General features: G+C 47.1%; 2 protein-coding genes across 3 annotated transcripts in view; both read right to left on the reverse strand.

The window, feature by feature from the left end:
- The window catches only part of LOC127545847 (zinc finger protein 420-like), a 330,731-nt gene that overhangs the window by 55,590 nt on the left and 260,513 nt on the right, over window positions 1-14,628 (reverse strand). The gene's annotated exons all lie outside the window — the stretch shown is intronic.
- LOC127545869 (zinc finger protein 501-like) overlaps window positions 1-14,628 on the reverse strand; it is a 38,435-nt gene that overhangs the window by 16,678 nt on the left and 7,129 nt on the right. Inside the window, exons 3-4 of the mRNA XM_051973372.1 lie at window positions 1,617-1,743; window positions 1,251-1,349 (exon numbers count right to left, since the gene is read on the reverse strand). Coding sequence (XP_051829332.1) covers window positions 1,251-1,349; window positions 1,617-1,743 — 226 coding nt within the window. The remainder of the gene's footprint in view (window positions 1-1,250; window positions 1,350-1,616; window positions 1,744-14,628) is intronic.

A 14,628-nucleotide genomic window follows, 5' to 3' on the forward strand; every position in this document is an offset into this window, starting at 1 on the left:
AGATACAAAGGAGGACTTTTACTGTTTCCCTGACTGCTGACACATGAGAGGTGGAGACCACGTTAATTAGGCAGATCAAACCTAGAAATGGCTCTGGCTCAGCCCTGCTGCGTCCCCGGGCCCTCCTCAGAGCCCGCTTCCGCCTTTGGGTCTCCCCAAACCCCCTCTGGCCCGGGGGTCGCACCGTGGCGCTGACGACCCCTGTCCGGTGTGGGATCCTGAGGCCTGGTGGAGCCCGGGGGCTCTTCCCGCGTCTGAAGCCTTCCCTAGGCAGCCCCTTTGCGCTCCGGGGTCACCGGGTGCCTTTTCCTCGTTCTGCCCACCTGGTTCTGCATCAGTTCCCCCGGATTTCTCTTAACTCTCCCTTTGACCTTTTGGTTGCAAGCTTTTCACTTTCTGTTGGCGCCCCCCAGTCTCGGGGCCATCTCCCCTGGGGGACCCACTGGGCTTCCATTTCTCCGCTTCCTGCTCTGTCTCCAGGCCGTCCCCCTCCCCGACTCCGGTCTTCGGGCCTGGGCTGTTCTCGCGCATTTGGAGGAGAAGCTCCTCAGGGAACATGGATCCTTCCCTCCTCGGGCAGGGGAAGAGCCGGGGAAGGCAGGCCCACCGTCTCCGGGGGGTGGGGGGCGGGGCTGGCAAGCTGCCGTACTTAAAGGTAGGCGCCTCCCCCAATCCCAGCGATCCCCACGCATGGCCCCGACCTTTGTCCTGGCGGTGCCCAAGGCTACAAACCGAGGCGTGACCAGCCGGGAATGCCAAAGCTCAGCTTGCCGGGGGACACCGAGGGTAAGCCACTGCGTACAACTCAGTCCCCGCGGGACCCCGCGGCGTCTCTGCGCAAAGGCGGAGCCTCCCGGCGGCAGGACCAGCCTCGGGACCGAGCACGTGGCACTCAGCGGGGCCTGCCCCCTCCGCCCCTTTCCCGGCCACGCCCATTGCCCGGCCACGCCCCTTTCTGGCCACGCCCCTCCAGCCTGCTCCCCAGGAGCCCCACAGCCTTTTCCCCAGGCCGGGCCCGGTCGCCCCGCGCTGGGCAGGGCTGGTGGTTCCTCACGCCTCTGGGTCCCTGTTTTTGCCTGCACTTGTCTCTGGGTGAACACAGGCCGCTTGGAGGGGGAAGGGACTCTGCCTCCATCACACATTTGGGCCTATCACCCACCCTGCTGACCGATGGGAACTGAGAAATGGCGGCCAGGAACCGCCCTGCCCAGGCCCCAGCAACAGCAGCGGGCGCGTGCGCCCTCACTCACCATGGCGGCGTCTGTGCCCTCCGCCGTTGGCCTCGGGTATCCACGGCGCCTCCCCTCGCTCCAGCCGGTCAATCACCTCGGGCTTGGAAACTGCGAGTCCTGTTCGCGGGAAGAGGGAAATGGAGGGGGGGCTGCCACAGCCCCACGCCCCGGGGGGCAGCAGGCGCAGGATGGCAGGGGCGGGCCCCGGGGCCGAAGGGGGCACTGAGCGGGAAAGGGGAGCCCGGGACCCACGGCCGGGGAGGCAGGCAAGGGGCACCGGGCCTCGGGCTGGGGACCCCGCAGGCTGGCCGCGGCCCCAGAGGCCCTGTCCGGTCCGGTCTTCTCCCCAGCCCCCATTCCTCGGGCCCCGGGGGAGCCGCTTACCCAGGCAGGCCAGGTTCCAGTAGTTCTCCAGCATCACCTCCCGGTACAGCTCCCTCTGGGAGGAGTCCAGGCGCCTCCACTCATCCCGCGTGAAGTCCACGGACACGTCCTTGAAGGTCACCGAGCCCTGGAACAGGGACGACAGAAACACGGAGGGATCAGCGCGGGAAGGAGGGGAGGAGGGGCAGACCCCCAGCCTTGTCCCCCATGCCCCCAGTCTGTGTTCAGGAACTTCTCGGGGGTCCCCGGCACCAGGGCAAGCGCCGCAGCCCCAAAGACACGGGCTTCCCGCCCTCCAGATCCCCCAGCAATGGGGCGGCCCCACGCGGACCCTGTGAAGGGGCAAGAGGGAGCCGGAGGCAGAGCAGGGGGGCCCGGAAAGCCTCCGCCCAGAGGGGAGAACTCCAGGAAGGGAGGCCCGGACATGCCCGGAGTGGGCGAGCAAGGCCGGGAGAGAGGCCCGAGCAGGCGGGGACCGCCAGAGAAAGGCCCTGACTGCCCCAAGCTGGCACAGGCCGAGCCCCGCTGCACCGGCCCTTCCAGGTGGAACCCCCGGCCGTGCCCGCTGGAGTTAGGGGAACCGAGGCCCCTGCTGGGCACAGCCTCGGCTCTGGCCCTGCCAGGCCTGTATCCCAAAGCAGGGGGAGCCCGGCTGCACAGCCCCCCGACAGCGGCTCTTGTGGTGGCGAGGCCTCCGAGGGACGCTGAGCAAGCCCTGGTCCGGGACTGTGACGGGATGTCGGGGGCTCAGAGAAATGGCCGGCAGGGGCACTTGGGACAAACCGGGACAGACCCACGGACCGAGGCGCCATGGAGTGAGCCGTGGGGACTCGGAAGTGGCGGAGAACGGGCTTCCCCCAGGGGCCGATGGGGAAGCGCTCCCCCCTCCAGCACAGCCCGAAGCAGCAGCTTTTCATTTTGTCTCGGATTCCAGGCTTAGTGCACAAAAGGGCTAACTGGGCCATGATTTCCGGGACTGCCCACGGCTAACCCCTACATGTTCTGTCTCAGGGAGGGCCCGGGGAGGAAGGAGGAGGGTCTGACCTTCAGAATGTTAGAATAACAATCTTTTTTAAAGAAAGGAACTGGGCGGGTGCCCGTCTCCTGCTTGACCCCGGCCAGCTTCACCCTCCCCCAGCTACAAGGTAAGGTGAAAAACGGGCTCCCGGAGGTTTGGCCGCTTCCGCCCCGCTTGCTTATCCTCGGGCCCCGGGGAACCTCCCCCACGGGAGGGCTGTGCTCTCTGGGATGGGAAGCCCACTCTCTTGCCCTTGCACCACCAAAGGAAGTGCCCCTTGAGCACTGACCATTCATAAATCTTGTGAAATCTCCCCTGTTTGGCCAACGGGGGAAACCTTGGGGAAAACTGACTTCTATCAAGCGCATGTTCATGCAGCACCGTTGCTATGCCCTGAGACCCTGCTTATGCTTTCCAGAGCCCCCAGAAGGCTGTTGTGAACTGGGGAGAGAATTCCCAGGAGGGGAAGGGGAGACTCAGACATCCCGAGCCGGCCTACAGTGGTGGAAGCAGCCTTGGAGTGAGCCGGGCAGCGGCCCTCACCGCTGGTGCCCTTCCTCTGGCCACCTGCCTGAGGCAGAGGAAGACCATGGCAGCCTGGAAGCCGAGGACTGAAGGGCCCAGCAGGGAAGAAGCTCAGCTCGTGGGGGGCACCTGGGTTGGGAACTTGGGGGCACATATTATGTAAGAACCAAGTTAAGTTGTGAGCCTAATTCCTCTTAGCTTCCTAGAAACTGAGGGGTACAGGGGATTATGTCCCCCTCCCCCAAGCTGGAAGAAACATACTTATGTTTGTTCTAGTCTGAAGTGAATATCCCTTTATAAAAGTCAATCTGACTGTTAAGGGAAAATGGACCCAGCCTGCCTATACTCTTAAATCTGAGAGAACACAATAAATGGGGTCTTGGGCTAAGGGGAGGTAAGAAAGGCCTCCCCTGCCCCAACCCCCTAAGGGAACCAGAGATCCCTGGGAAAGGAGTGAAATTCAAGCAACAGGGGCCACAGGATCAGTAATTCATTTGGACCCCTACTCTATTCTAATCAGTATTAATCAGTTTGAGAGAATCATATCGCTGTTCTGTCTATAAGGCCCCGAGCTGGGCGCTTGCTTAGTTATGGGAAGTTAGCTCGGCCCTCCAGCCCTGTTCTTGCCTTGTGGTGGTGACCAGGCCCAGTCAGCCCGAGCTCACAACTACTGGGAAGTCCCCCAGAATTCTTTTGTCCCTCTGGCCCAACCACTTGCCCAGCAGGACGTGACCATTGTACGGCCCCAGAAGTCACTGACAGTTGTGCCACTTGCTAACCAATTCCCACAGGGCAGATAAGCCACAGCACTGGGACCCCTTAAGAGACAGGTACCAAACAAATCAAACCCACTACGTTGCCCACCAGCTCCTCTCAGACCCCGGGCCCAAGAGCCTTAGGAGGGGCCCTCGGCATCCTCCTGGGACTCGGCCCCTGGGGACAAACTGCTCCTGCAGTGTCTGCAGAGCCAGCCATTGAAGGCCTAGAAAGGAAAGCTCTGTCCATCAAGTTCTTGACTCTGCCCAATGGCTCTACATCAAAAACTAGTATCATTTATTAGGGGAAATGACACTAACAGAGGCCTGACCACCTACTTTACTGCTCCCCCTAAAGGCCCAGAGACCCTTCCCTCTGAAGAGTGGCTGAACCCTTCCCTGTTTGCCTTCTCACCTAAAAGAAAGGCAGCTCCCAGGGTGCAGGGACTGTCCTATTTCTATCTCAATGTCTGGCACACAGTAAGCATTTAGTTTCATTCTTTCATTCCTTTAACTTCAGTACCTTCCTGTTCCCTCGGGGATCCCACCCCTTGCTTGGCTTTAAATCCCCTGGGCCTACCTTCCCTCATTTTACCCCCTTCACAGATCTGGCCATCCAAACACATTGGCCCCCCTCCACCCCCCAGCTTCCCTGGCGGCACTTCCTAGAAAAGGCCCTCCCAGTTCCTCCCATTCGCCCTGGATCTACCTTGTACATACAGGGCATCCACATGTCTCATCCGTCAAAATGAAACCACAATATATACAGGAGCATCTTCTAAGCCATCAAAGTACATGAACACAGAATAAGCAATGACTAAATAAAATGGTGGTATAGGTATTTAATGTCTTGTAAGCTATGATGAATATGAACAGAGAAACATGAGAAAACTTTCAATTGATGCAGTGAATTAATGTGAATTAAAATGGTCTCAATAAAATGAAACTAAAAACTCTGAAATTGTTAGAGAAATTATAATGGCATGGCCCCAAAGAAGAGATATGAAAGTCATCTTCTGCGTTTATTTATATAGGTGAGAGGCTATTGATGTGGAACGCTACAGACATCAGATTGCTTGAATACATTTACTGGTTTTCCAAATTGAATTTTCTCTTTTTCACTCTGGGTTATAGAGAATGGCACTTCGAAAAGAAAGTGACATATTGGGAGACATAGGTAACATTAAAGAGATATTAACAGAAACTTACATTTAAAACTGTCTGGCAATGTTGGTGCAACAAATTTAGTGTTGTGGTCAGAAACTGGACTGAGATGCAGGGAGATGAGAAATCAGACTTTCCTAGGAGTCTGACTGGGATGTAGCAAGATGGCTTGGGGAAAGAACAGGGTAAGGCAGAAAGAATGCCCAGAGACAAGAGGTGAAGGGTTGTGTTCATGGAACAGCCAGGTGAGATGACTGGATCAAAGGGTATGAGTTAGGGTTTAAGGCATTACTGGAAAGTTAGGAGGGGGCAGGTTTTGAGATTTCTCTAAAAGCCGAATAAGTCATTTTGAATTTGCTCCTGGGAGCAATAAGGAGCCACAGGAAGTGGTGACGTGCTCAGATCTCCACTTTAGGAAGATCACTTGGATGGCTGAATAAAGGATGGAGTGGAAGGGGAAAGACACAAAGCAGCCAGATTACCGTAGTCCAGATAGGAACTGATGAGGCAGTGCCCAAGTTTGGGGAAGATGAAAAAAGAAGAGAAGGGAGTATATTGAAGAGATGCTGCAGAGGGGAGACAGACCAGAAATAGTGCAGAGGCGGGATGGCCCAGAGATGGAGCAGGTGGAGCAGAGGTGACAAGGACCAGAGATGGACCAAAGGTGAGATGGACAATGGGCCAGAGATGGTGAAATGTATCAGAGAGGGAGCAGAAGTGAAATCACTAGGCCTCGGCACCACAGATGACAGACATATATAGGACAAATACTAAGTTGGGAACCTGAATGACTGGGAAGATGGGTGTGTCCTTCACAGTGATTGGGAAGACAGGAGAGGGAAAGATTTAGGGGGAAAAGATCATGGGTTTTATTTTGGACAGGTTCCAGATGTGTGAAAAGCAGTTGGAGATTGGGGGTCAAGACAATTATGAATTTTAAATAAACAGCACCTGGATGTTTAAATTCAAGTCATTACCTCTTCCTATTTTTAGGTAAGTTTGTAGCATTTGTACTTCTGAAGTTGATGAGGTCCTGAGTAACTCGGTGTGGTTGGCTGGGAGAGACTAAAGTAGTGACAGGAGAGGGACACTGATGGGTGCCCAGGGTCACACAGCCCGGAAATGTTAAGTATTTGAGGTCAGATTTAAACTTAGGTCCTCCTGACTTCAGGGGAGCTGCCACATTTCTATTTTATTTTAAGCCCAAAACTGGGTATTAAAATAAAGTTCTTTGGTAACTTAAGCAAAGAGATCACCTGTTCATATTTCCTCTAATTAGATGAAATGTATTTAAAGTGTTATATTGCTTTCTAAAGCTTTGTTTTAAAATTGTCAGTCCAGCTGAACATGTGTTATATGTTGTTTTCTTAAGTTTTGACTAAAATTATTTAGCTGTTACTTATGTTCTGAAATTGATTTTAAAACCTAAAACTGGACTAACTACAGAGGATAGGATAATGAAAACTTTATCTACCATGTTTCCCCGATAATAAGACCTATCCCGAAAATAAGCCCTCCCCTTACTGTGTAAGATTCCTCTAAAATAACCCCTCCCCCGAAAATAAGCCCTATTGAGATTGCTACTGTAGTGAAAGTGATCCCCTGCGCTACACGCTACATTACGGTACCCTCTGTATGTACTGCCCCCTCTCCCCCTGAAATGGGCTCCGAGCTGCATCCAATCAGAGCTGCAGCAGTGAGCGCGTCATCCTGTCCTTCCCCAGTAATTTGCTTGCTGGTGCCATTGAGAGCATTAAAATAAGCCCTCCCCTGAAAATAAGCCCTCTGGTGGGGTTTTTTTTTCCTGTCCAAAAAATTAATAAGATAGTGTCTTATTATCGGGGAAACCCGCAGATTTTATTTGGGGATCTAACAGTTAGTCCTTTTCCCTTTAGTAGTTGGGGAAAGTGAAAACAAACCACTAACCAACCATTTTTGCTATCCTTATCAGCCCAGCTTGATTTTAGAGATAAAATTCCCTTACACAGGGGAGTTTTGAAATCTTTTCATTTTCAAATTTCCAGAATGCTTGATTAGAATTTCTGGATGTTAACCTGAAATTGGTAGAGAATTGTAGATGAGTTATTTGCATAATTTCATTTTTTTTAGATCAGTTGGCCTTGGAATATGAGGGCACAATCCACCTTCCTCCCCTTTCTGAGGAAGGCCTTCTCCCCACCCCTTCACAGAATGGTGGAGGTAAGCCCAAAGGGATAATTGGGGTGGACAGGTAGGAACAAGCACCTCACTGTCTTCTCTGGGGTCATCCATCATCAACTCCCCTTAATTTGTAAGCTTGTCAATTTTCTTGAATCCATCAAGTTAGACAAGGTCATCAGACCTGAGAAATGAGCCTGTTTGGGTTATAAGGTTCCCAAACAAGGAATTCGTTTATTGAGATTCCATTAGCTTATTTATTATATAAAATGATCTCTAATGATTGGTTTTTGCACTAGGATATTTAAACTCATGAAGAAAAAACATGGGAAAGTTGTTAAATTTCTCATGTATACAAGTCCTAGCAAACTTCTATTAGTTATTGCAATTTCATGAAAGTAAAAATGAGTATCTAGTCCTAAGCTGTAAGCAGAATTTTCTATTTGAGATAAAATCTCCTGGGACTATAATTGATATTCTTTTGAGTTTTGAATTTGGAATTAAATCAGTAATCCACCATTCAAGAGCAATGTGAAGTTACTCAGAGGATGCTATCTTAGAGGACACACTTGGTCTCTGCCTAAGGGTCAGATCCTTCTCAGTTTCCCATTGTTTTTCTTTGAACAGGAAAGTTTCCCGTCTGACTATTCCCAAGTCTTGTTATGAGATAAAACTGTTACATTGGTTGTCAACTGTGACCATTATCTGAAATCAAACTGAGGTAAGAATGCTTTGTCCTGTTATAATTATGTCCGCTTTTTCTCCTACAGAAAATTTCTACATTTGGAGCAAGTGCTCAGCTTAAAAGCTATAATCAGATCCAAGTGTGTAAGACCGTGCTGTTTTCCATCTATGTGTAACTATTTGAGATCTAGCTGCTATTCTCATACATAAAATTTTAGTGCAATCTTCATAGTAGATGGAGTATTCTGTAAATATCCATAAAAAAATTGATTTTATTTAAACTAATGGGAAATAACATGTTTGTCCTGTGGTATAAACATTTTTCTTAGAAATAACTTTATTTGATATGCACAGGAAACTGGCTTGCTGATGCAGCCACAAAGAGGCAGCTAGCCAGTCTATTGCTCTGGCTTTCTTACTCTTCCAGTGCTTCAATTCTTATATTCTATCCTACAACGGAGCCTGGCAAAGAGCAAATATATTTTCATCTCTCATTCTCTGGGGTGGTATTAAACACTCTCAGGCTAGCTTCTAATCCCAGAGAAACACCAGCTTCTCTTAGGGCTCTGCCAAGCTACAAAATAATGCCCTTCTATCTGAAATCTCTTTTCAGTGATCACAAACTAGGAGAAACTAATATATCAGGCAGGATTATCAGACATGCCTTAGGTTTGACATTTTGTGCCCAAGTGACTCCTGAAGATGCCTTAAAGTCTCTCTTCTAAAACTCGTTCAGAGGAAGGATATTTGTCTAGGAAAGGACTGGCAAGGAAGTTTAACACATATCCCTCATATAGGGTTTGGGTTAATCTCTCTATCGCAGTCTCTATCTTAACTACTTTTTTTTTTGTGGAGGCATTTGAGGTTGTCTAAGGCCAGATTTGAATTCAGGTCCTCCTGACTTCAGGGCTGGTGCTCTATCCACTGCACCACCCAGCTGCCCCTATCCAAACTACTTTTTGACAGGTAATTACTCAATCAAGCTCCACAGCTACTGAATGGACTAAGACCAGTTAAGGAAGGGTTTTATAAACCTATTAGTTTGGTGGGATCCTCCTTTCTGAAAATTGCTTTTAGGTTAAATAAATCTTCAGCTCACCAAAGCATTATCCTTCCTGGTGATCTTCTCGTTGCTTGGCACCCCATTTCTAATTATCATCCCTTTAAGTGGTCTTTTGTTCGTAAGTAAACTTTTTTCTTTCTTTTGGTAGAAGTCTTTGGAAACATCTCTGGAGAGCTCACCCCATCCCTGTTATCAACTGAGGGCAAGGTCTCTTCTAGTAGTTAATTCAGTCTCTATTAAAACCAGCTCTTTACAGAATTTGGCCAAGAACCAAAGCTCTGCCTTAAGTACTCTGTCTCTCCCTGTCTCACCTTGTGGGCTCCAGGATGAAACTTGGCTAAACACTTCTGGAAGACCCAAACAAGAGCAATGTCACTGATTGGAGACCTCCCCCCAATAACCACTCATTTTCTGTCTCTAATCTTCTAGGCTTTAGGCCAGGGGTCCTCAAATTTTTAAAATAGGGGACCAGTTCACTGTCCCTCAGACTGCTGGAGGGCCGGACTATAGTAAAAACAAAACCTTTGTTTTGTGGGCCTTTAAATAAATTTCATAGCCCTGGGTGAAGGGGATAAATGTCCTCAGCTGCCACATCTGGCCCGCAGGCCATAGTTTGAGGACTCCTGCTTTAGGCAATTCCCCCTCACTGACTAAATATCTGTACTCAACAACTGTAACTACCAGCTTCAGAGATCTGACTCAGAACTTGTCAGCTTCTGGCACACCCCTCCAAATGATGGCTCAGGGCTACGTCCATTCCCAGCAGAACAGTTTCAGAAGATGAGGCTGAGTGGAATTGGTGAAGACTTCTTAGTCACTCCCTTTGTCCAGACCCTGGGCCTCCATCTCACCAGAAATCATCTGACTTAGAAACAAGGACGCCAGGTTCCCCTTCCCTGTGTGTTGTCAGACTGCCTCAAAAGCATCAGTTATCCCGAATAAGCTTGTCAATGCTTTTGTGGGTTTGTATTGGTCACTCTCTGCTTGCATAATCTGCTGCTCTCCTCTCCTTGCCTGACTGCTTGCTGAGAAGGGGCTGCTCTTTCTCCTGAGATCGTAATAAAATTCCTTTCTGCTTCTACCTTGAGAAATCTCGTTTTGAGCCGCAGGGTATTTGTCCCACAGAGGGGGGGCTTGTCCGAGATCTTGAAGCCCACCTGGGAGGAGAGCTCTTTCTGAGACTGGGATAGGTGCACTTTGGCAGTCCCCAGTACTGGAAGGCAGCTCATCTTCTGGTATGCTACACAACCCAGAAGGGGAGACTCAGTAAAGCAAAAACAGGAAAAGCCTCCAATTGTACAGAATCCCCTGCCAGGTGAGTGGAGCCCTCATGCAAGGTATATGTGTATAACTGGCAGGTGAACTCAATGAGGCTCTGGGGTCCTTAGAGCAATCTAACGAAAGGGACTGCGCCTACTAAACCAAGCTGAATGGGGCCCTGGGATTGCTGATCCCGATAGACAGCGCTTGGGGAATAAAAACTTTAGAATTGGAATAAAACTCCATAAAAATAAAGGGAGAGATAAAATAAAACAATAAAAATTGTAATGCGTGGAGAGGACACTCTCAAGGCTAACTGGGTACATCAGACTTAAATCCGTAAGTAAAAGCTGGAATAGGCAATTTCTGTGTGTCTGTGTGTACATCTGCTTTGCACTCTGTGTTGTGTTAAAAGTTAACCAGCTCGTGAGAAACATCAGCCTCTGTGTTACTGCTTGCAAAAATACCTGGCTGAATTGCTGGAATTCATTCAGACTAATAATTCTTTCAGAGTTGCTCAACCACCTTCTATTACCACCTTAAGACTTAAATCTTTCCTAACTTAAAAAGAAGAGGCTTGTGTCGATTAGGAAAATCACTAAAAGGCAATTCTGTTTGAATGGAACATATAGGCAGATTTTAAGGAATCTTACAACTAAAGTACTAGTTAATTTTAAAAATAACTTTAAATGGGTATCTTTATAACATATTTAAATTATGTAATTATGTATTATCTCACATGTTATAAAACAATGGAAACTTAATTGGTTTTGATGCAGATTGATTCTGTTCTATCTGAATAATGAGCAATCGATTCTTTCTGAGATAGCAGAACCCAGATTTGATTTATTATCGAGGACCGTGAATGTCATTAGAACATAAACTGAAAAACTAAGAGGAGGTAGAATATGTGTTAAAGAACCTATTACCAGCTTTACTAACTCAGTAAATGTAATTTAGAAGATTTGTTATTTCTACCATTGCTTTAGAGTTAAAAGGAAATTATAGACCATTTGGCTGAACATTGTTCATTATATTAAAAACCTACAATTGGTAATTACTGTATGTATAGAACAGAAGTAAAAAGAAATTCTAGTTATTGGAGTGAAGAGATCCTTGCCCTGTAAATTAAACATGAGTTTCAGGAATTGTTAATGCATGAAAGTAAAAGATTTCTGTATACCTGTATATGGGATAGATATAAATCCCTGACATGGGGAATAATTTGTCAGGCAAAGATTAGATCATACAATTGACATTGGAATTAAAGGTGTTGCCCCATCCTGTAGATTTAAAATGCACCCGCTTTTCGTAGAATATGAATGGCAAAAAGGGAGGTTTAAAAATTCCCCACTTAAAATCAAATCTGGAAAATCCAGAGGATGTGGTGTCTGTTCAACAATACCCTATTGTCACACTAATATCATTGAAAGAAAAATAAGATTGTATTTGTGAAGGATCAAAACTTTATGTCCCTTTTCAATATTCCTATTTTGCCCCTTAAGAAATCAGATGAGATTTATGGATTAATACTAGACCGTAGGGTAGTAAACAATTTAGTGACACGTTATAGAGTATCAGAAGAGATCGGGTTAGATTTTACTGACACCAATAGGAAAACTGAAGTATTTGTGATAAGACAGGCACACACTTTCCCCTAAGCTCTGCAATCTTCTCAAGTATGGGAAGGAGGAAAGTAATAGAATAACATATAGTTTTAGGTCTGGTACAGCTAGGCCACCTTCATTGGCATTTTCTTTTCATTAATTCCCTTGAAATTTTTTTACCTTTTGTCCCTTCAGATGAACATTCTTATTTTTTCTAGATCTGTAAAATAATTTCTTAGGAGTTTGATTGATATGGCACTAAATAACTAGATTTGGGTAGTGCTGTCATTTTTATTATATTTGCTTAATCTACCCATGAGCACTTGATATTCTCCCGAGTAGGTCTGACTTTGTGTGGAAATTGTTTTGTAGTTGTTTTCATATAGTTTCTGACTTTCCTTTGGCAGATAGATTCCCCCAAATATTTTATACTATTGATGGCTACTCTAAATGGAATTTCTCTTTGTATCTCCTGCTGTTGGATTTTATTAGCGATGTATAAAAATGCTGATGATTTATGTGGATTTTGTATCCTACAACTTTGTAAAGGTGTGGATTATTTCTGATAGCTTTTTCGTTGATTTTCTAGGGTTCTCCAAGTTTCCCATCATCTGCAAAGAGTGATAACTGGGTTTCCTCCTGACCTACTCTAATTCCTTGAATCTCTTTTCCTTCTCTTATTGCCATAGCTAGCATTTCTAATACAATATTCAATAGTAATGGTGAGAGTAGACAGGGAGGTTAATAGAAGAATATTGGAATAAATTAACTTAGGTATGGATTGCTAGGGACCACTGAATTCTGATAATGGAACATACTTCATTTTCAAACTTTTGTAAGAAATAAGGGAGGGAAGGGCTGCAAATTGAGTCTGCCTTCATCACAGAAAGTGAAGAGAGTGAATTAGGTTCTTAAAAAATAGATTACCAATTTGAGGTTAGATATTAAATTGCTTTGGACCGAAAGTTTGCCAATCACTTTAAGGAATCAGGACTGTCCCCAGGAGAGATCCGGGAATTTCCCCATATGAGATGTTGTTTGGTTTACCACATAAGAAGGAGGGGAAAAGGAAAGACTCTCTTTTGAAACAAACAAGGTTTTAAGGAATGACATACTGGCAGTGTCCTTATCCTTTTTAGCCGTAGGAAGAAAGTATTACTGACTCGGACAACACCTTGGAGTTTGTAGTTCCAGGAAACTGAGGCCTGGAAGAAGCAGAGTGGAAAGGACCTTACCAGATGTTACAGACTGCAGTCTGGAGGCTGAGAATCCTTGAGAATGGACTGTTAAGGACAATTTATAACCTCTAAAAATTGAGGTAATTAAAAAATGTTTTGATGGGGAAGGGAGGTATATCCAAGAGTACATCCCATAGTCTGGAACATTAAGCTCAGCCCCACCGCTGGGACCCTTATTGATTCATCTATCTGAAAGATTACTACGTTTCTTGAAACCATCTTGTGAGCCCTGGGAAAAAAATTTGTTTAGGTTTTAGTCTCCAAACAAGGAATGGGTTTATTGATAATCTACCAGTTTGTTATATAAAAATGATTTCTAATGTTTACCCCCTGTACCAGAATGAGTTTTTACTACAAAGAGGTCAAAGAAAGTTTAGCAAACTTTAATTGGTTTATTGAGTCTTCTTAAAGCCATACCCATTATTTGAAGGGACTCTGAAAATATTTTATCCCTTTGTCCCTTCGAACATGTTTTTGCTGAATATTTTATGCGTATTTCTAAAAGTTGAGCCCTTGGTTATTGGTTACTGAGCATTCTAAAGCAAAATGATTTGTGCAATACTGGACTTAAAGCCATCTACTTAGATAGGAAAGATGAGTTGTGAACTTCAGTAAGCAAAATCTCTTACTGTTATCAATGTAAGATCACAGTCAATACTTATTTAAAATAGGTGATCCCTGAGAGCAAGATTCACCTTAAGTTTTGATTAATGAGACTTGTTATTTGAGATAAAAATCTCTTTGGACCGTAGCTGATATTATTTACTTACTAGAGGATATTAGAGGGATCCTCCTGACTCAGTTTCCCAGTGGTGTTCTTTTGAATAAAAAGCCAGCTGATTATTTCTGAGTCTGGCTATGGTGAAATTGTCACATAAATGATTGAAAACTGACAATTACCTGAAGTCAAACTGAGCGCAGGACGCTTCCTCCTGTCGGCTGAGGGCACTTTCGGCACTATCATAAGCCCGTCCCCGTTTTCCCCCCTTGTGGCCAGTTTCTACGATCAGAGCCAGTGGTCAGCAGAAGCCACGAGCCCGTGCTTATTCTATCCTAAGGCCGGTGAGCGAGGCCCGAGTCTGGCCACTGTCTGCAGCGAGGGGCCCAGAGTTGCTGCTGCTGCTGACTTGGGGGGGCATCCGCAGGTGGCCCTTTACCGGGGCCCAAGCTCTCCTCGGCACTCAGTGGGGCCTTCCTCCTCCCAATATGAATTATTCAGTAGAGGGCCAGGCTGAGGACCTGCCAGGGTAAAGCTTCTTAGAGGTCAAAGCAGGCTCCTGCTGATGTAGAAGAGCCCTTCTAAGGTCACTGTTTGTGCAGACCCCAGCCTCCGTCTCACAGACCAGAAATCATCTGCTCCCCACCCTGAGTCCGCTGTCGGACTTCCCCCTCAGCAGGAAGCTTGCGAGTGCTTGTAGGGGGTTGTGCTGGTCACTCTCTGCTTCCTTATTCTCTACCTGGGATAGTCCAGATGCGAGCCCAGCCCCCCGCCACTGGGGTCAGAGGCCAGCAGGGGTGGGGATCTCCCAGTTAGAGGTCTC

This window comes from Antechinus flavipes, chromosome 1, assembly GCF_016432865.1.
Source record: "Antechinus flavipes isolate AdamAnt ecotype Samford, QLD, Australia chromosome 1, AdamAnt_v2, whole genome shotgun sequence".
Taxonomy (NCBI): domain Eukaryota; kingdom Metazoa; phylum Chordata; class Mammalia; order Dasyuromorphia; family Dasyuridae; genus Antechinus; species Antechinus flavipes.